The 23,078-nt window shown below is 42.8% G+C and overlaps 1 protein-coding gene across 4 annotated transcripts in view; it reads left to right on the plus strand.

Annotated features, from left to right (window-relative positions):
- The window catches only part of ICE2 (interactor of little elongation complex ELL subunit 2), a 140,129-nt gene that overhangs the window by 18,588 nt on the left and 98,463 nt on the right, over positions 1 to 23,078 (plus strand). For all 4 annotated transcript variants that reach the window (XR_011030328.1, XR_011030327.1, XM_068275695.1 and 1 more), the window contains exons 3-5: positions 9,866 to 10,133; positions 12,620 to 12,739; positions 19,123 to 19,257. Coding sequence is in view for 2 of the 4 variants with exons in the window: in XM_068275695.1 (XP_068131796.1) it covers positions 9,866 to 10,133; positions 12,620 to 12,739; positions 19,123 to 19,257 (523 nt within the window). In the remaining 2 variants the exon portion in view is untranslated. The remainder of the gene's footprint in view (positions 1 to 9,865; positions 10,134 to 12,619; positions 12,740 to 19,122; positions 19,258 to 23,078) is intronic.

Here is a 23,078-nt window from a genome sequence, read left to right on the forward strand (position 1 = left end):
CAGGACGCTGATTGGAGGATATCAAAACATCTGGAAACCAGTAATGAGAAAAACTGATTGGTTTGGAGGTCCCAACACTACTGGTGCTGGGAACAAACCGGACATCCCAGAACTAAAATTCATTTGCCAATACCCTGAAGACTCAGCTATCAATTCTGTGTTTTTCCAGGATAAATCTTGATAAATTATCTAGAATCTAGATTATTTAGATATTATCTAGATTCTAGATGAATGTTTTGTTTGCTTCTCCAGAGCTGTAAGCACATTAAAACCCATTGCCAGGGCTAGAATTCCTCCTTGGGGTTTGCATATAGTCCTCTAGTTGTTAAAAAAAGCATCCTTTGAGCCTTTAACTGTGATACATAGTTTACATTTCAGATTGTCTTCTTATCCATCTTCTCTGTTAGACGGGTGTCAGAATCGCTCTATTTAAAGGACCAACACTGTGAATCAATCATTTAATTTTTAACCATCCCACAGTAGATATAACAAGTATATAGAAGCCTCGCTGTGTGTTTTTTTTTTTTTTTTTTTTTTTTTTTTTTTTTTTTAGAAATGGCTCTTTAATTTGTATATCTCACTGAAATCTGTGTCCCTCAGTCCCTGACATAATGCTGACGGACTTTTGTAACTAAATAAACATAACGGGGAGCCTTTTCAGTTCCAGGTTTTGAAAAAAAAAAAAAAAAAAGACAGATGGTTTAGCCCTGCTTCACAACTGGCAAAACTACTGCACAGCTCACCTGTTGCCAGTCTTCCCCTCTCATCAAGAGCCGTTACACCGAAGCACCCCCACCCCACTCAGGCAGCGTTATGTCGAGGTCTGACGGACACAGATTTCAGTGAGATATAGAAAATTAAAGGGCCATCACAAAAAAAAAAAAAAAAAAAAAGACACAGTGAGGCTTCTATATACTTGTTATATCTACTGTGGGATGGTTAAAAATTAAATGATTCGCGGTAGTGGTCCTTTAAGAACCTTATTCTGTTATTACTGATAATAAATGCACATGCTAGAAGAAGTGTGGCTGAGATGGTCATTAGGGCCGGTCATTAGGGCCGGTCTCTACTGAGAATGTAACATGTGTACAGCTGCCCCCTAACATATAAACTGACCCACTGGAGGCAGGTACATCCTGCTGCATACCATTGCCCTTTCTTTCTTCCACATTGAACAGTACTCATAGCCATGTGGTGTCTGTATCACACTCAGGCTCAGATCACTATGAGTGTGTGCATGAATAAAGTCCGGCTCCTTGTCTTTTACTCCTCCCAATTACTGCCTGTTGCCTCAAGCATAGACCATTGTGTGGACGGGGACATCCCGGTGCATTGGCCACTGTTGCTGAACGGGTGTGCGCAGATGCAGATGTGCGCAGCCCATACATGCTTTTCAGGGCCCCCTTGTCAGCTGGTTGCCGCTGGCTTGAGTGCCAGTATGGGACACGGAGGGTGCACATGCAGTCCGTAGCTTGTTGATTAGGTTTATAAGAGCCCAATGCAGGAACGGTGAGTTTCAGAACGATCCGGGAGCCTCTGGACTATCCAAAGGCTTCCTACTACTGAGGTATGTTTTTTCTTTTGATTTCACTTTAATTGGCTGCTCTTTAATTGGTGCTCTTTAATTGGCTGCACCTCAAACACAGCAGAGCGCTCACTCTCTGCTGTGAAGCCCAGTTATGCCAGTGAAGAGTTGTCAGGCAAGCACTTCTCTGTTCATCTGCCTCTGACACTGCAGTGGCTGAGATTGGTGAAATATTAGTGAGTGCAAATCAAATTATGGTTGCTGTTTCACTAGTGGCTGTTTTTTGTTCTGTTCTTTTTGGAGTGTTAGCAGTACAGTACACTGTTGAAGTAATTGCATTGATAACCATATGCTTTTTCTATGTAAGGTGTTTCTGCAATAGTGCAGTATTAAGGTGGCCATACACTTATAGATTTGCAGCAGATTCGACCATCAGATAGATTTCTGTCAGATGCCTGTCAAGTCGAATCTGACAGGAATCTATCTGATGTGTGCCACACACTAGGAACAGATTTCCAATAAATTTCAGAATGAAATCTAATTTAAATCTATTGGAAATCGATGTAAATGCATTATTGAAAAAACACAAAATCCAGGCTCCTCACCTTGAGCTAGGACATTTAAACACTTGTAGATTTAATGGGAAGGTGCTAGAAGGGGTGTGGCAAGCAAAACAGCAATACATCAAAATGAACTTCGGCACACTCATGCAAATCCACTTACAAAAATCATGCAGCAATCGATGCTGTCCCTACAGCTAAGTTAAAAGCTGGGATCTTTGTTACAAGAATAAAGTCTCTTGCGTAGTCACATACACCGCGTACAGGTAGCCCAGTGTCGTATGTGTCCTAACTCTGGCCCTGTAACATGCATAGCACAAACATGCACGCATTCAGCACATCAAAACCTATCTAAGGAATAGGCGCACATATCCTTAACGTCCTCCCTGGGACAGATAGTGCATCTATCTAATCCTGCAAGGGAGCTACTAGTACCTGCATATGTACCATGCGAACACACCAGCAAGCTGTGTGTGTTAAGATCACTAATAGGGGAAGAGGCAGAGCACTAGATAAAATCCTATTCACAAAGGATCAAATACAATTTAAAAAATAAACAAATGCATTATTGGACCATTCGATTTAATGGAACTCTATAGGCCATCGGTCTGCTGCCAGTAGCAGAGCGACCTAGATTTTCCATCCTGTCAGATCAAATCGATTAAAATCAGCTGCAAATCAATCGTTAGATTTGATAGAATCGATGTCTGATCAATTCCATAGAATCAATCGATGGCTGAAATCGACCAGTGTATGGGCCCCTTTAGGCTGCTGTTTTGTTATTAGAGAGCACCCTTTGTTTTACCGATTTGTAATGTTCCCGTCTGTTCTGCTCATCTTACTGTTTTAGAAAACTTCTATTATTGGAAGCCTTTTGGATTCAGCTCATTCCTGCTAAGAGAGCTGAGTCGGCATCTCTCTGTTGTCTATGATAATTTGATGTGCCAGCTTCTCCATCCATTACAGACGTCCTCCACTATCCGGGAAGGCAGCTGTGAAGTGTCTGTTGCTAACTACACATGATGTCTCATTTTTTTTCATGGCTCAAATAACTTCACTTTTTAGCTTCCGTGAGCTGAATTGAGAAACTTTGCATAATGTGAGCTGCTTGTTCTATTCAGTACCCTTTATAAGGGGAGAGTTGATTGTAGACAGAGAAACGGCTAGGCGTGCTCTACTCATACCTTATACAGCTCTTTATTCATTGGTCATTTCTGTCAAATACACAGTTTCAGTAATGCCATACAGTTGGTAATATTGAAGATTTGATAGCATACACAGAAGTTCTCAAAGTGGTTCAGATGATATTTATGATGTGATGCAACATAGAGCTTTTCTTTGTAAAAGTTTTTTAATGTTTAAAGTGTAAAGCAAAACTTTTTAGAAAAGCCCCTAAAAAATAAAATAAATAATTTAAAAAAATTGACCATTCTGCAGATATTTTTGGGAAAAAAGTTGTATGGGGTTCTTGCAGTGCTAATGGAACCCTGTCTGCATGATTTAGTGACCTGGGAGTCCGGATGGAACTGTAGTCTGGCATGTTTCTCAGATCTCTCTCAGAAGCTGTTCATTTGTTTTCCTGTTTTTTTGTTTTGTTTTTTTTAGTCCACCTGTCATGTTTTCAATCCCATTTTTATTTAGGCACTATCAATGGTGAAAGCTCTGCATTGTGTGACTAAATTGATTTGCTGCAAAGATTGTTTTAAATGACCAGAAATGTCATTCCGATTAAAATTTCAAAGTGGTGGAGAAACAGCAGTAGATTGATGGGCCATAATGTTGCACTGTATTGAACTGTATGCAGTTCGATAGATTTTCAATAGAGTCCATGGTAAAATGTATTGAAAACCTGTGTGTAGGGTGGAATTTAATCCCCCTCTGATCAGATTCAGATTTGAAAGAAATTGATCTGTTTGCCATGTTGGATGGCAATCTTTAGCTGTATGGGCATGTTTTTAGTATTAATTTTCGATCCAATCACATAATTGTACAAAAATGGAGAGTACTTTCCTTTGTATAATGATTCAAATGAATAAAAACTGCGCTCGCCTTTATGTCACCAGTAAATATATAAACAGTCCACAAAGTCAATATGTGTCACCCTGCGCACCAATCATATAGTCCAACCGCTGCAACTCGACTCTGGGTTATCGCCAGTAGTTTGAATATAGACAGTTCATATGCGTTGCGCTTCTTGGTATTCGCATGTACACCCAATGCAGGCCCCCTTTCATATAATCACTCACCAGATGTTGGGGTCTCAACAGACCACACTGTGCATTCGGGGTGTATGGCCCCCTGTCACCTTTCAATCAAGTTGTCTCCCTCCTATGCAGATAGGCGATGTTAATATATGGAGATCACCTTTTCAATGTCCAGAGTGGTCTGCCGGGTGCTTGCAAAGAGATGGAAAAAACAGGAAGACCAGCTTCCAATAGTGTAATACTGTTTTATTCCATAAAAAGGTGTGTACATAAAAAACGCTTTAGCAGTTAATATACAGAACGGTTGAGGAGGAGCTATATCCCTTGTGGCCACCTTACCCTCTCCCCGTCTGTCTCACTGCTTGGAAATATCATAAAAAGTTTAAAATATCGCTAGAGACGCTTTTTGCTCTGATGCTGTGTGTATATCAGGAGGTCTGGTAGTCGGGTCGGCCGACTTCGGGTCGTCTTCTAAGGGTCGTTTTCAAAGGATGGAAATTAACCAGAATTTACCAGAATTCAAATTATGATTCAACTACACCTGCATGTGCACCCTCAATTAATCGGCAAATTCCCTGATCATCTTTATCCTCTTCTCCTCACAGGTATGTTTCATCTCTAATCTGACCTGCACTCAATTTGAAACCGATTCCTACTGCATCCATCTGCTGTGTATGTTTCATCTCTAATCTGACCTGCACTCAATTTGAAACCGATTCCTACTGCATCCATCTGCTGTGTATGTTCATCTCTAATCTGACCTGCACTCAATTTGAAACCGATTCCTACTGCATCCATCTGCTGTGTATGTTTCATCTTTAATCTGACCTGCACTCAATTTGAAACCGATTCCTACTGCATCCATCTGCTGTGTATGTTCATCTCTAATCTGACCTGCACTCAATTTGAAACCGATTCCTACTGCATCCATCTGCTGTGTATGTTTCATCTCTAATCTGACCTGCACTCAATTTGAAACCGATTCCTACTGCATCCATCTGCTGTGTATGTTTCATCTCTAATATATTACATGTGGCTCATTTCTGCTGTCCTGCTCTGCTTTTCATATTAGTAGCGCCTAAGTAACATATTTACATTGTAATTTACTACTTGCTATTGAAATTCTGGCTTTTGTTTCACACTGCTGGCCTGTCTGTAATTTCAAACAAAGTTGTAACACCTACAAGCTTGTTTGATTTGCAGGAGACTATAGTGGCCCTCCCCCCTGCTTAATTGCAAATCGTCTGCCAGACCATCCTGATTACTCATTTGCTCTGATGCTGTGTGTATATCAGGAGGTCTGGTAGTCGGGTCGGCCGACTTCGGGTCGTTTTCAAAGGGTGTAAATTAACCAGAATTTACCAGAATTCAACAGCAATTCAGCAGAAATCAGATTTACACCAAGGTAACTTCCTCAATCTTTTAGCCTCACCTGCATTCCTGATCACTATCCAAACCTTACACACATTGCTTCCTCTCTCCTACTCCAAGCATCTTCCACCGTTCTCTACACATCTACCTCTGTCCAAACCACTACCAGCCTCCTCACCACACAACGTAATATACCCCTTCCCCCCTGTCCTTTCTCTGGCTCACCCACACTTCACCCACCATATTCCTACCAACCCTTTGCCACCCTTAAACCACTACCACATGCTATTCCTCTACCTGCTTCTCCAGCTGGTCCCAGTACTTTGTCCCTCCATCCTCAACCCACCCATCCCTAGACCCCCTCTGGTCCCCAAACTCCCAAACACCCCCCTTCCAGCCCCTCCACACTCCTCTTGCATCCGCAGACCACACCATAATAATCTCATTCCCATCCATACAACCCACAGGCACTCTCTCCCTCTGTTTTGTGGTCTATGGAACGCCAGATCTATCCGCAACAAGCTCACATCCATCCATGAGCTCTTCCTCTCCAAATCCCTCACCTTCCTTGCCCTCACAGAGACATGGCTCACCCCCTCTGACTGTACTGCAGCCGCTGCTCTCTCTTATGGGGGACTGCATCTCCGTCACACCCCCAGACCTGACAACAGGTCTGGAGGAGGAGTGGGTCTGCTTCTCTCCGCACCCTGCACCTTCCGGGTCCTATCACCGCTCCCTTCTCTGCACTTCTCATCCATTGAGGCCCATGTAATCCGCCTGTACCAACCTCTCCCAGCCATCATTGCGGTCCTATATCACCCCCCATCTGCTCCAACTTCACTCTTCCTGGACAACCTGGCCTCCTGGCTCCCCCACATCCTGTCCTCTGACCTCCCCACCATCATACTCGGGGGATTTCAACTTACCTATTGATGAGCCTATCTCCACTGCTGCCAAGCAGCTACTCTCCCTCACCAAATCCCTTGGTCTCTCTCAGCACACAAATTCCACCACCCACCGCGCTGGTCATACTCTTGACCTCATTCTCAAAGTCCTCCTCCCTCAGTAACCTGGACATCGCACCTTTCCCTATCTCTGACCATGACCTCCTCACCTTCACCATCTCCCCACCAACAACTTCTCTCCCCACCCCTCAGCCTGGTCGATGGCAGAGAGACCTATGTAATCTCAGCCCAAATGTCCTAGCAAGTCCCCTTCTCTCCCTCTCCTCCCACCTACTTACCCTAACATGCCCCAATGAAGCGGCTGCACATTATAACCTTGCCCTCTCATCTGTTTTAGATCAAGCTGCCCCCTCAATCTTCCGCCCTATCAAGCCACCCAACCCCCAACCCTGGCACAACATCCACACACGTAACCTCAGGAAAGAAACTCGAGCAGCCGATCGGAAATGGAGGAAATCACATCTCAATTCTGACTTCCTAGTTTACAAGGCCAAACTGTTACTCTTCCACACTGCCCTCTCTGAGGCTAAACAAAGGTACTTTGCTGCACTGATTGGAACCCAAGCTTACAACCCTCGACAGCTTTTTGCTACCTTCAATTCCCTCCTCAACCCCACTCCTCCCCCTCCCAGCTCCTCCCTCTCAGCCAATGACTTTGCCAACCACTTCACCACTAAAATTGCAACAATACGCAATGAAATTTCCCTCCTCCATCCCTCCCTTCCCAATGCCTCTCAGGTTGTCCCCTTGCCTTCCCTCCCAGCTGCTCCCCTGTCTGATCCACCCCTCGCCTCTTTTGCTCCTGCCACCATTGATGAAGTCAGCCTGCTGCTAGTGGCTTTCCCCCCCCCACATCCTCTCCCTGTGATCCGGTACCCGCGAATACTCTTCGTCCCCACTTCCCTTGCCTTGCCCCAGTCCTCACCTCCTTGTTCAACCTCTCCCTTTCCACAGGCATCTTCCCCAAAGCATTCAAACAGGCCACTGTACTTCCCCTGCTGAAAAAACCCTCACTCGACCCATCCCTACCCTCAAACTACCGCCCAATCTCCCTCCTTCCCTATGCTTCTAAACTCCACGAACGCCTAGTCCACCAGCGCATTACCCAATACATCAACACCAATACCCTACTTGACCCCCCCTACAGTCTGGATTCCGACCTGCACACTCAACTGAAACAGCCCTCGCCAAGGTGGTCAACGACCTTACCCTTGCCAGGGCCAAAGGCAGTTATTCCATCCTGCTCCTCCTTGACCTCTCTGCAGCATTTGACACTGTTGACCACTCCCTCCTCCTCCAATCACTACAGTCAATGGGCATCCATGGTCTTGCCTTGGCCTGGATCTCCTCCTACCTATCCAATCGCTCCTTCACCACTTCCTTCAATGGCTCTTTCTCAACCCCTGCCCCCCTCTCAGTTGGGGTCCCCCAGGGCTCTGTTCTAGGCCCCCTTCTTTTCTCCATATACACTTCCTCAATTGGCAAGCTTATCTCCTCCCTGGGCTTCAATTACCACCTTTATGCAGATGACACTCAGATTTACCTCCATACCCCTGATCTCTCATCCACCACCATAAACAAGGTCTCCTCGTGTCTCTCAGCAATTTCCTCCTGGATGTCAGCTAAGTTCCTAAAGCTTAACCTAGACAAAACTGAGCTCCTGATCTTTCCACCCCATGCTGCTGCACCCATCCCAGATTTCCACCTCACAATCGACAACACAACCATTCTCCCTACCTCCCAGGCCCGGTGTCTGGGTGTCACCTTGGACTCTGACCTCTCCTCCATCCCACACATCCAAAACATCACCAGAGCCTGCAAATTCCACCTCCGTAATATCTCAAGATCCGCCCCTTCTTAACCCCGGACACGACCAAACTGCTCATCCATGCCCTCATCATCTCCCGCCTTGATTACTGTAACTCCCTCCTTTCTGGCCTTCCCCTGAAATGCACTGCCCCCCTTCAATCAGTGATGAACGTAGCTGCAAGACTCATCCATTCTTCGCACCGCTCTGCATCCACATCTCCCCTTTGTGAATCCCTGCACTGGCTCCCTATCCGTTTCAGGATAAGTTTCAAGATTCTATGCCTGGCGTATAAATCTGTGCACAAAACCTGCCCTACATCTCGGAGCTTGTTCACAAGTATACACCAGGTCGCCCCCTCCGTTCCTCCAACGACCTGCGCCTCACCACCCCACGCATTTCACACTCCCATGCCCGCCTGCAGGATTTCTCAAGAGCTGCCCCCACCCTCTGGAATGCCCTTCCACCACCCATCAGACTTGCTCCCTCTTTCAACACATTCAAGCAAGCCCTCAAAACCCACCTCTTTATGATGGCCTACCCACCTCCTACCACACAGTAACTCTCTAAGGAATATTTAACAGCCCCCCCTAGTGTTTCCACCCCTCCCTTTAGATTGTAAGCCTCTGGCAGGGTCCTCCACTCCCTAGTGTAATCTACAGGATCATGTGCTCCTGTCCTATGACAGCCTGTACTTGTATTACTGGGCCTACCTAACCAGCCCATATCGCATGATCATGTATTTTGTACAATTTGTATGTATAACTTTGTTCTATGTGTATAACCCTATGTATGTCATCCTTGTATCATTGTATATATTTATTGTCCAGCGCTGCGTAATATGTTGGCGCTTTATAAATACAATTAATAATAATAATAAGCCGTCCAACAACCTGCGCACTGCGTATGACGTCACTCTGTAGCTCTGCCCCAGAGGTGATATGAAGGGGGGCCTGCATTGTGTGTACATGCTAATATCAAGAAGCGCAACGCATATGAACTGTCTACTTTCCTTTGTAGACTAATCTGAAGCAATGGATCCAACCTAATACTGTCGGTTGTCGAGCACAAAGATGTGACTGATAATATTAGTCAGCTGTTCACATATTGCACTATGTGCAAAGAATGGATCAATTTTATATGAGAGGAACCCTCAGGATCTTGCTTGAAAGTGCCAATCATGTTTTTTGATTTAAAATATTTTATTAAAACATTACACAACATGTGCAGCAAAACAAAACAAAAAAACTGAGAGCGCAAAGTAATGTGGAAGCGTAACGTTAGTAATTATAACATCAACAACACTGTGGGTTGATCTGATTTCTGGATCCGCATGTGGTTTACCAATCCCAAGAATACTGTGTGATAATGCAATTCTGCAATGTTTTGGGGTCGTTTTCTGAAAATGTTTCTCCTCTGTATTTTATTGCAAGACCATCCTCGGAAGAATCTGAACACACTCCTTCCAAGACAGATCCTCCGGAGCCTTTCCCTGCAGTCCCTGATGTCCCAGCTGCCTTTGCTGCTCCAGCTCCTACAAAGAGCATCCCACCTTTCCCAGAGCCCTGTGTGCCGTACCCTCACTTCTCCTCACTTTCAGCCTTGGAGCAGGACACATATGTTAAACTGATGATTAAATTTATCAACAGTGCAAAACACACGGTCAATGTCTTGCAAATGAAGGAATACAACCACTTTGAGGTAAGCCTTGTCACATCATTGTGTTCTAACAAGTTTATCCATTTATTAGTCCACTTGCTTTTTCTAATAATCCTAGCACCGTGTATTACTCGCCATGTGCTTGTTCCAGGGTTGTGACTCAGACATTCTTGATGCCAGGAGATCAACCGTGCTGCCAGGCAACTGGCATTGTTTACAACCGTGCTGCCAGGCAACTGGCATTGTTTTCAAATAAAATTTGTCAGCTTTTTTCATCTACCTGGTCTGGCCTGTGGATCCTTCTTTGCTTGTACTTTTGGATTGGCCTGGCTTCCCAGATCCTGCACCGCCTGGTTGGAGGTGAGGGGGGTAGAGCGTATATGAACTCTCCAATTTTGCATTGTTTACAAGGAAATGAATGCGTTAGTCTCCATATCACGCTCACCTCTGGTTCCCTTTAAGACAGGGGTCTCAAACTTGCGGCCCGCGGGCCATTTGCGACGGGATTTTGTGAAATCCTTTATGCGGCCCAGCCTCATCCCGACTTTGCCTCCTGCGGCCCCCAGGTAAATTGAGTTTGAGACCCCTGCTTTAAGACATCTTAAACCCATTATTGCCTGTTTTAAAAATTGGCCACTTTGTTTCTTCAGGCGACCTATAAAGTGCCACTTCATCAGGTAGACTTGTTGTTTCTACTCTAATGATGAATTTCTGGGAAATATATGACATCTATTGTTCTTTCTTCTATGTATGTTATATGGTCATCCGTGACTGACACACTAAGCAGCTGAAGAAAAAACAAAACCTAAAACAAAACTCAGTGCTGTCAGTAATTTTTTTTTTTTTCTGCATGCAAAAAAATAAAATAAAAATATTTAAATGGGAATTAGTCCATTAATTAACATTGGTTTTCAGTGTTCCTAGCCCATCTTGAAGTGAACCTCCAGACTAAAAATCTACTTAGCAGCACTGAAAAGGCTTGGTGTTTCTTTAACAGTTGCACAGCATCAGAACTTTGTTTTTCTTACCCAAGCCTCATTTTTAGCTGCACAGAAGCTAAGCTCTGCCCCATCAAAGAAATCTACCAGGGCATTTTTCCCCTGATGCTTTGCAAAGCGTGATGGGATTTCTGATGTTTGTTCTTGTTCTGCTGTTTTGGCGCAAATTTTTTTTTTTTTTTTTTTTTGGAATTTGAGATTTGAAGCCTAGCGCAAGCAGCTGGGAGGGGTGATCCGCACACAGGACAGTTGGAATTGTCTTATGCTCCCTGTCTCCTCCTTTCAACCAAAAAGATGGCTGCCCTCATGAAATCACAAACATTTGCCTGTTTCTTTTAAAACCGGTTGGGTTAGAGATTATATTGCCCTTCTATTTTAATTAACATAACTAATGTAACTTAATGACAGTATGTTTGTTTAGGCTGAAGTTCCACTTTGAAGCGGACCTGAACTCTTGCATAGCACTCAGTGAAACATCAACTGCACTTATTTAGCTGCATTTATCTGTAGGAGTGCCTTATCAGTAGCTTGACTCACAGTGTTGTGGCTCTGTCAATACAGGAAAAGACAGAGGATTTAACCCTAAAAAGTAGTTATTCAGTTAAATCTTCCGGGTTTTTGTTTTTCTTAGCATTTCTGTAAATTGTAATAAAGCATTTAACCCATAAAGGTTATTCTGTGCCTAACCTTGTAGAGCAGAGAGGAAGATTCTGAATTTAGATCCACTTAAAGTCAAAATTTAAAAATGCCAGCAGGGCTAGTGCTATAAGGTTTTACATTATGTATGTTTTTTGTTTCAAAACTGTATTCCCATAGTGTAGATGTGTGACCTACGCCTTGTGCCACCTAGTGTTTGTCTACGCAATGCTCAGACTTCTTTACTATAATAATGAAGGTCTAACATAAGAGAAAAGAGAAATGCTAGTAATTACCAAACTATAGAAAATATGGAGTTTACATGGTGAGACTTGCAGGGCAGTACTTCTTATAGCACTAACCCAACTATCAGTTGTTTTTTGTTTTTTAAACTTTGGCTTTAGATGGGCTTTGAGATAACTTCTTAGTGGTCCACTTTAACTGATTGCAGTTGTTTAGCTCCCTGTATCCCCATGCTATATCTTGCATTTTAGTAGTATTAGAGTCCACCTCAGCAATAGAGCCATATTGATTTTGCCCATTCTGAACAGTCATGCTGTAGGCATCTAGGAAAGCTTAGACTACACAGATTGAGTGGTCCGGGTGACCAGAACCTTGGGATAGCTAACCCTGCAAATCATATTTTTTCTCACAAATGTCAACTTTTGGCTTATTTCCCCCCACATTTCCATGATTAGTCTCTGACCGGTAGTGAGGAACAACCAGAGCAGGTGGGTGCTTGTACTGCTTACTGCACGGCTGTATAGAATTGGCAAGATTGGTGCAGGGTTGTTTATGTGTTGCTTTTATAGATTCCCCCCCCCCCCCCCCCCCCCCCCCCCCCTTATATTTAATCTTCAGTGTTTGCATGTATTTTTTTTCCTTTGTTTTCAGTTCTTGAAATCAAAGGCAAGCAGTGAACATGCTGAATTCCAGAAGTTCCTCCAGAATGCTGCACGGAGCTGTGTGGAAGATTATAATGTGCTGCCTGCTGATGCTGCACTCTACATACAGGTGAGTAGTATCATACTGCCAACAAGAGCGCTTACATTAATATGGAATTTAGTTACATTTTAGTTCTAGATTCTACCTTCTTCTAGATTCTACCTCTCACTGACTTTGTTGCTGTTCACACCTCACATTAGAACGGCTCCTCTTGTCTTAACGTGAACCTTAACTGAGATGGGGAAAAAGTTTCACTTACCTGGGGCTTACACCAGCCCCCTGCAGATGTCTTGTGCCCTCGTAGGGACTCGTCGATCATCTGGTCCCCCGACGTGGCTCAGTTCCGTTTTCGGCGACTGGCCATGAGTGTTCTGCACAGGTGCAGTAAGCGCTCTACGTACATACGAACACGTACTGTGCCTGTGCAGGATAGCCACGGCGGTGGGAGCGTGATTGAGTGTGCGTGCGGCCAGGGCCGAGCAGGCACACTGGCCCAGTGACTGTCTAATCCCCAAAAACGAAACTGAGCTACGGCGGGGGACCGGATGATCTGTGAACGACAGCGAGGGTACAGACTGCAGGAAACTTAAATCTACTGTTAGAACTACACATTCAGTTAATTATCTGTTAAGTTTATTTTCACAAGTACAGGGAGAAGGGAAACTTGCACTGGAGCATGCAAATAAGGGTCTTAGAATTTTAGCTCAGTTCTCTAGTGAATATCTTGGTTTGCAGTTTTTGCAGCTACTTTACTGTTCACCACGCTGGAATGACCGCAGAGCTTAGAGGTTTCAGCTAACGTAGGTAGTGCTGGATGTATAACCTTGAGTTGCAACATCTAAGCCCCATAAGGAAAATCTTGCTGCTTAATTCAGTCTCATCAATGAGAGTTGTCAGTAGTGCATTAACCCATTCTAGTTATCAAAGCCATTAAAAAGACCCTGTAGAGAGAGGGATGTGCAAGATGCCATATTTATTTTCTTTTAAAGAGTGACAAGTCCCTAGCAATCGTGCTGATTCTTCTGGCTGTAGTAGTGTCACACGACAGAAAGAGCATGTGGCTAATATGGCCTTAATTCAAAAGGCAGCCTTTTTGCATGAGTCTCACTATAGTGTCCATTTTTAGAGTGGACCAGAGACCGTGGCAAAAAATAAAAAAAAACATACTACCTGATCTGGGGGGTGAGCCAGATCAAGTATTGCCGCTCCTGCAGTCTTCAATCTGCTGGTTTTGGTTTAGGAGAAATGAATGTCCGCTATGCCGGGGTCACAATGCTGCATCTGTGCTCTGCTTCTCCATGCAGAGCACAGAGAGGAGGGAAGCCGTATGAAGGGGCGGTGGAGGAGGATTGTTCTTAAAGAGACACTGAAGCGAAAAAAAAAATGATGATATTATGATTTGTATGTGTAGCACAGCTAAGAAATAAAACATTAAGATCAGATACATCAGTCTAATTGTTTCCAGTACAGGAAGAGTTGAGAAACTCCAGTTGTTATCTCTATGCAAACAAGCCATTAAGCTCTCCGACTAAGTTAGTCGTGGAGAGGGCTGTTATCTGACTTTTATTATCTCAACTGTTCCTGGACTATTTACTTTTCCTCTGCCAGAGGAGAGGTCATTAGTTCACAGACTGCTCTGAAAGACTCATTTTGAATGCTGAGTGTTGTGTAATCTGCACATATTATAGAATGATGCAATGTTAGAAAAAACACTATATACCTGAAAATAAAAATATGAGAATATTTTCTTTGCTGCTAATCTTCTAGTAATTTCATAGTACACAACCAATTCACTATATCATATTTTTTTTTCCGCTTCAGTGTCTCTTTAAAGAGGAACTCCAGTGAGCATTTTACTGTTGGCAGGTGATGTAGCTGCTGCATGGTTTTTGGCAGTTGGAAACAGCTGTAAACAGCTATTTCCCACAGGAAACTGACAAAAGTTCAAAACTTTTCTTGTGGAAGGGGTTTCTTGTGAAAGGGGTTTCACCACAATATCAGTCATACAGCGCCCCCTGATGGTCTGTTTGTGAAAAGGATTAGATTTCTCATGTAAAAGGGGGTATCAGCTACTGATTGGGATAAAGTTAAATTTTTGGTCGGAGTTTCTCTTTAAAGTGTAACTGTCGGGCATAAAATCAAAAATCAGTTCCTTATTTTTATCTGGTAAACAAGTAATAAGAATGCTAACCAGGCAATCCAAAAGTTAAAAATCACTATAACTTTTCTTGTTGATAAATGATCATTCCTCAGCTTACCTGACTTATTTGATACATTGCTGCACAAAGGAAGTTGCAGGTCATGCTGGGGTTTGTTTGCTTTTTACTTCTTTATTTTCCCTCAGACTTAACTAATGCAGCCTGACTGGCTGAAGACTCTTTCCTCTGGTTTTCCCCTCCCACACCTCTGTTCCTCTCTGATTGGCCAATATTTCTCATGCTGAGACAATGCACTATCTATTGCAGAGCTGGGTGGGAATGCCTGAAGATTGAGATGGGGGTGGGCAATGCATACACAATCAGGCAGAGAGGAGTAAGGGAGGAAATGACATCAGGATTGGTTTTAAGATAGACACAGTTAAAATGGAGAATCCTAAGAAGGATTTTCTCTTTTCTTACTATAGAAAAATCACTAAGATCAAAATGTGGACAGTACAATACATATGTTATGTAAGTAGAGCAAGTATTTATCTACTTATATATTTGTGTTTGTTTTTTTTCTGAGATAGTATGGCTGACAGCTTCTCTTTAACGTCTGAGAAGGAATTCTGCAGGTTGCCCTCTCCTGAAAAGAACGCCCCTTCCATTCTCGAGCTGTCAACAAGCAGTGCAGCGGCCAGGGAAGACCAACAAAAGAATGTGAAGGACGCAGAGGTATGTGATTATATCACTACATGCCTCTGTGTCCCAATCATTAGAAACATCCCTCCTTGGGTACACTTGGAAGGGAACTTTAAGTGAGAGGCTGCCATATTTCCCTTTTAAACTATACCAGTTGCCTGGCAGTCATGCTGATCTCTTTGGCATCAGTATAGTCTGAATCAATCACCTGAAACAAGCATGCTGCTAATCCAGTCATACTCCAGTCAGAAACATCTGATCTTCATGCTTGTTCTTGGTCTATGGCTAAAAGTAGTAGAGGGAGAGGACCAGAAGGGCTGCCATGCAATTTGCATTGTATTAAAGGAAATGTGTTAGCCTCCACATTCCTCTCACTTTAGGTGTGCTTTAACCACTTTGAATCCCTTGCTACGCTTATCTACTCCCCACAAAACTTCATCTGAAGCTCAGGGGAGTAGATAGGCGTACTTGTGGTAAACAGTGTGCTGTATGCCCAATAAGCTATCTGATTATGTATATAGGGTATCATTTTAACCGTGACAAGAGAGAGAATAGATTTTGTGTTGTTTGACAACTGAGAGCTAAGTCATGTGATTGTTTGTTTTTTACCAAAAAACTGAATGAAAAGCAATAAAACTGTTATTTTCATGTACTCTATACCCCTAAATAAATACTTGTAAAAAACCCAAAAGTGACAGCATTGAAAAGAGAATACATAGTTACCCTAGGGACTTAGCTTTTAAAATATGTATGCCATGAGAGTGTATTACTGTTAATCATGAAGATAAGGGCTTTTAATTACTGATAAGAGTACAATGAGAAATCAAAAAACACAAACCAGAAACTAATATATTATCGCCATACATTGTACTAGGAACATTATTTAAATGTTGAGATAACCAGGACAAATTAGCAAATACAATATGTGGGTTTTACCTATGGTAACATTGTTTATTTAAAAACTATAGTGGATGGAAATGGAGAAATAGTGTATTTTTTCTTTTTTTTTTCTAATTTTTCCCTTTAAAATGCACAGATAATAACATAATTACTAAAAGCAAATATCACCCTCACAAAGCATAATTTGTGGCAAAAAAAACCAAGATATAGATCATTTACATCTGATGAGTAGCAATAAAGTTATTGGTGAATGAATGGGAGGAGCGCTGAAATGTGAAAATTGCTCTGGTTTTTAAGCAAAAAACCCTGTGGTGCTGAAGTGGTTAAGAAAGGAACAATTGGTTGAATATACATGTTCTCTTGAACTGGGGAATAGCGATAGAGCCTAAGGTGATCCACGGCCCATTTCTGAACAATCGAGGCAAAGAGTTGAAGCCCTTACCTGAGAACATGATGCTGTTCTCAAAAAGGCAGTGGGTTTGTGTTGTTGCTGTTACATGCAGGACTAGTTGGATTTATTAAAGCAGACCTAAACTTACATTTTTTTTTATTTATTTTTTTAGTGAAATCCATATTTTCAATTGCCAACTAGGTAGTAGTTTTTATTTTACAGAGTATCCTTTTTCCTAAACTTAATTCACCTTTTCAATCTAGGTATTCTCTTGCTCTGAATCAGTGACATCACTTTAAAATGTTTATCATGTTAAAAAAAATGCATAAATGCAAAAGTCAGCTTCTGCAAATGTAGAGAAACCGTAGCAGGGGCTGTTACTGCCTCTGCAGATGTAAAGCTCCCAGCATGCAGCTTAGTAGGCAATATTTCAGTATCTAGTTGACATAATCACATGACCCGGAGCCAGACTAGAGGTTTTCAGCTTTTTCTGTTACTGCAGGTGTATGCGCAAGCTTACAGTCATTCAGCTGGTATTTTGCTTACCTTTCAGTAATCTTCACTACTTTCTGTGCCTATATGTCCACCCAGGCTACCTGATAGTAAACATCTCTTTCCAGGCCTGGTTTGCTGGATCTCTTATGTTTGCTAGTGTTATCCAGCTAAGGAAAACTGTAGTAAACCAGGTTCCCTGTGTTGCTTTGTGTATCATTTTGTCATTACTTCATCACCATTGTTTCATTGTTATTGTGTACCTATTATTCTGCCTAAGTATATTAACCAAATTATAACAATTTATTTTGAGATAAGCATCCAACTACGGTAATTAGAAAGTCAAGCAGGCCAGCTTGCATTCCATAATTTTTTCTAAAGAGATTGAAATGGCTGAAACTGGGCATGTTGCTTGGTCTAAAGTAAGAATGAGTGCTTAGATTTCACATAATGAGTTGTGGAGGAATCCGGTATAATTATTATTGATTTATGAAGTGCCAACATATACCATGGTACATTTTACAAACCTCATAGGATATGCAAATACGTGACCGTCTGTTATGGCCCTTTTCCTCTAGGACTGAATGTGGGCCAGATCTGCACAGAAATTGGTACTGTTTCTCTGCAGGCTGCTTCTAGTGAGAAGCTGCGTAGCTCGGTTGATAGTTAGGCAGCTGCACGAGGGACCTCTGGATGATCGGAGCAGTTCTTCCTTCCACTTCTATGTATGGAGAAAAATGCTTTCTAAAAACGGCAGTTAAATTTGTTCCTTACACAAGTGAATGAGCTTACGGCATATCTCTCGCTAACTATGCAGGCGATTTGATGCCCCGTGGTTAGGCTCTGTTTTGTTTATTTTCATGTTTACCCATATCATTATTTTTCTTACTTAGAAATAAAGTGCCCTTTAACCACTGCTAGCTAGGGTGGGCATCTGAGGCTGGGCTCACACTGTACCGGATGAAAAACTGATCTGTAAAAACGGATCCATTTTCCGTTTACACAGATCAGTTTGTTATAATGGTATCAGTTGGTCTTCCAGTTTTTCAGTTTCCTAACACATTGCCAGCTGTACGGCATACCTGTCGCCTCCACAATCGCGTTCCTCCACCCCTTCTGGCACCGGCGCTTAGTCCATTGTATAGGAGAAGTGCCGGTATACAGATCCAAGCCTCATCAGAAACTACAGACTCCCCATTGGTTTTTAACAGTCCAATGGGAATTCCCCTTCAAATCGGGGAGGACTCTCAATGGTCTGTTACAATCCAATGGGGGAGCCTACTGCTTCTGTTGGGGCTCGGATCTGTATACCGGCGCTTCTTCTGTGCATTGCACCTTAGCAGTGGTGACAGAGACAGGTGAGTAAAAACGTGCAAGACCTGCCCAGCAAGCAGCCTGCTGAGAACTGACAGTCTGTTATTATATGCTCCTATTTGTTCTGTCTGCAACAGCTTCATCCAGCTGATCGAGCAAAGTTTTTTTCTTTGCATTCCACCCACTGCAATAGATCTGTTCCAAACAGGCTAATGTGAATGTACATCTCACAATACCGCAGGCACATTTAATATTGTGCTGTAGGAGTGCCCCATCCATTGAACAGAATTGGTGGGGGAGTTAGTGGCTGAAATCATGCCCTCCCCCCTCCACCGTGGGTAAGTGGCAGGTGCAAAATGATCCCCGTTCAAGGAGTGAGCCAGAGGTTGTGACACCTGCAAATATTTTCTATCTCTTCATAACTATTAGTACAGTTTGAATGTACTTTTGTAATTTCATTGTTACTTTGATGTCCTCCTAGACTTTTGTGTTCATTACTATCTACTGATTTACAGGAAATGATAAAATCCTGCCAAGTTTATGTGACTAACTACCCTAAGCTTTATGCTGTTCAAGACATCACAAGCCTTCTGGGAGGGAAGTTTATTCCTGACTTGTCACTTAATCTGGAGAAGTGTCTTCTCAAACTGGTAAGGAACAGCAGTTTATCAGCCGTCGCCAATATGTCAGTCAAGCAGTTCTTCACATAAGTAAACACACACTTCACTACATTCTATAATTGTCATTTTCGGCTTGTTCTGTAAGTGTCCTCTCATTTTCTTTCCTACCAATGCCTTTGCTCCATTTGGGAAGTTCAGGTTAGAGCGCAGGCAGCTCGCGCCTGCGTAGTGAAACAGACCCGATGGAGCTTGGCTATCGCCACCTGAGCCCAATCGGAAAGCCGCTACTGCGCCTGCGCTGGACCCGGATAAAGGGAGCCTATACTGAGAGGAATATGGATGTTTCCTTTTAGACAATACCAGTTGCCTGGCAGTACTGGTTGAGTCGCACATCTGAAACAAGCATGCAGCTAATCCAGTCTGACTTCAGTCAGTACACCTGATCTGCATGCTTGTTCAGGGGCTGTGGCTAAAAGTTTTAGAGACACAGGATCAGCAGGAGAGCCAGGCAACTGGTATTATTTTAAAAGGAAAAATCCATATCCTTCTCAGTTTAGGTTCCCTTTAAGGTAAATGTTGCAGGTGCTAATGCACCACAGTGGACATCCTTCTCGCCTGTGGGTTTGGGGGGACAGTGCTGGATCCATGATGCTTAGAATAGGGGAAGCCTCATTAGGATCCAGAGGCTTCCCCCTGCCGAGGTAAGTATGCTCCACAGAGGTTTTTTTTTTTTCTTCCCCTTAGTCTCTTTAGATAAATGGCGCTTGAGCAATGAGACTGTCGTTTATCGCCTGTCCAACTCCCGTGTGAACCAGCCCTAAGATGTAAAGGGTAAATTTCGGTCAATCGGGCCTTTTTGGATTTTTCATATAGACTGACAAAATATCTTAAATCTTAGAACACACAGTTCATGTACATTTGAACATCAGAAGGAGGTACATAGATTTTCTCCTAAAAATTAAATAAGTATAATTATCATTCATTACAACAGGGCAGAAATGCAGACATCAAACCAACAAACGTTGATTCTGGTGATACCTTTAATGACTTGGTAAACAGGGCATCAGAAGCCTTCTTGCCTGGATGCTTGCTATTTTCTTAAAGGGACTCCGAGCACCTCTCATTGGCATGCCTTTAAGCCAGACGACTTCCAACAAAGTCGTGCTATGACCCCTCTGGAGGAGCCTCTTGCAATGGCCATGCGTGTCACTTCCTCTTTCTGCTTCATTCAGTGATGCACTTCTCTAACAGAGAAGACAGGGGTGACCTGGAAGTTATAACATAGCCAAGATGGCAGCCGCGATTTTTAAATTGAAATCAAACAAAAACTGTTTGGTGTAGAACGGCGATTCAGGCACCAAATGAGAGGAGAGCACAAGCTACAGAAAGGTATGCATCTTTAAGTACTTTGCAGTACTGGTCGGAGTCTTAAAGGCATGCCCATGAGAGGTGCTCGGAGTCCCTTAAAGTGAGAAGAATATGGAGGATTGCCATATTTAAACAATGCCAGTTGCCCGGCAGCCCTGCTGATCTATTTGGCTGAAGTATTGTCTGAATCAAACCAGAAACATGCCTGTGGCCAACCTCGTCGGATCTGACAATGTCAGAAACTCCTGATATGCTGCATGCTTGTTCAGGGTCTATGGCTAAAAGTATTAGAGCCAGAGGATCAGCAGGGCTGCCGGGTAATTGGTATTGTTTAAAAGGAAATAAATATGGCAGCCTCCATATCCTTCTCACTTCAGTTGTCCTTTAAGTGTTTGTAGGGTTATTTACTACTAGCAGAGAAGATCCACTTTTCATTTTCCACATACCAAATAATGAAGTCTGGCAGGGCCCTAAATGCAAATTTCACTTCAGAAGTTAGCAACAGAGCTGATGCACTTGTTGTTTTAGGCAGCAATTGATCTCGGTGCAAGAGTGGCTTTATTTAAGTTTGATAGGGGGATGGTAGTCACTGAAACACCTTTGGAATTGAGGTAGGTCCTCCTCATCTGCAGATCAGGAAGATGTCTATATAGTGGAAGTAGGCCACAGGTTTTGTGTGTCATGTACTGAGGGGCTCCTCCTTTATTTTTTCCATAAATATATTTTCATACTGTGGTGAGTTTATTGCTAATCTCGTGTTGCAAATAGAGGTCTTGTCCAAAAACAAAGTAATTGTGTGTAAGAATAAATCTTGTCAGTCCTGCAATTAGCTATGCAGGCACCTCCGGATGCTGAAGATATTTTAGGCCACCATACCATTATGTGGGATGTTAATGTACAGAGATTCCACATCCACAAAGGGCAAGAATGGTTCTCTCAGGCACTGGGTGGATGGACGCCAGTTGATTAAAGTGAACCTGAGGCGATGTAAAAAGGAAATAGTTATTTTCTTATCTAGGTAAAGGGGAAGCCTCTGGATAGTCCAGAAGCTTCCTGTGTCCTCCTGGACCCCACCGTAATTGCACACAGACCCTCTGAACATATCCAAGAAGAGCTTTTCAGATATGTTTTCGTGGCCACGCTTCCCACCATGCACGGGTGCAGCCATAGGGCACCTGAATGAGTACAGCCAAACCTGTGCAGTAAGCCAAAGCCACTTGTCCTCTTATAATTTGCAGCTGCATTCGTGCATGAACTGCAGCTAGGGGAATTGAAAGGAGTGTGCAGGCCAGTGGTGGTGGAGTTGAGGAGCCGGAGGCTTTTTTACACCTAGGTATGTTAACTTTTTTTTTTTTTTTTTTTTTTGCTCACCACCTTGAGTTCACTTTAATCAACAGGCCTACATCAACCCAGTGCCTGAGGAAACCATTCTTGCCACTATGGATGTGGAATCTTTGTACATCAATATCTTCCTTGATGATGGTATTGTGGCCTACAATGCCTTCAGAGTCTGGACATGCCTGCATAGCCAGTTGCTGTACTTGTGAGCTTTATTCTTGGGTAACTTTTTTTTTTTCTTTTAGCCACCTCTGGTTTGCTTACAGAGGTTGGTGCTATACTTCATGATAACTAGGTTTTTTACAGACCAGAGGTTTCAAGATGTTTTAACCATCTTGAGAGGTTTTCTATGAGCTTAATCTCATCTGTTTTTTTTGCAGGGCAGAATAAGAATGACAGGCCTTTAGCAAGTACTACCATTTCAGCTTTGCTAGCTTGATATAAGGGGGAGAAGTAGAAGTAAAATAATCTGGAGAAATATCAGCATGTCCAAGTTGGAATACTGATCAAGAAGTATCAGTCGGTTAGCCACTAATGTTAAGTTGGAGTGAAACTGATTAACTTTCCACTTAATTTCTAGGGAGTGTCTGCAACACCTCAACCAGATAACTGTGTGTGCTAGGGCTCAAAACAAGAGCAATTATATGGTAGAGGAAGAAAGCCCTTTAAAAATAGCACCTCCCACAGCAAAATTTGAAAAAGTATAACAAAAATCTTTATTCAACATTGGGTGTATTAATAATCACAGTACTGATGATTCAATAAAGAATAAAACCATTTAAAAACCAAGCAAATATTCCAACATGATCCCTGCTGCGTATGAAACAATCACTCTAAATGCAATATATTGTACAATGACACAATGCTGCTGTCAGATATAAAACCCCACAGTAGGCTCAATATTGAGCCCAACAGGGGGAGAACCCGGGTTCAGTATACAACCTAGTGTGATGCAGGACCAATAAACAACACCTGTGCAATGAAGAAGGGGGAGAAAAAAAAACACACGAATAAATATCGCATATATAAGATTATGAAATAAAGTGCACAATTGCTATCCAAGTATACAGTATTACTAGTGATAAGATGCCTAGTAAGAAATTAAGGCAAAGGAGCAGCCCATAGGGAAAAGAGCATAAAGTGGA

The sequence above is a fragment of the Hyperolius riggenbachi genome, chromosome 3, assembly GCF_040937935.1.
Source record: "Hyperolius riggenbachi isolate aHypRig1 chromosome 3, aHypRig1.pri, whole genome shotgun sequence".
NCBI classification, from domain to species: domain Eukaryota; kingdom Metazoa; phylum Chordata; class Amphibia; order Anura; family Hyperoliidae; genus Hyperolius; species Hyperolius riggenbachi.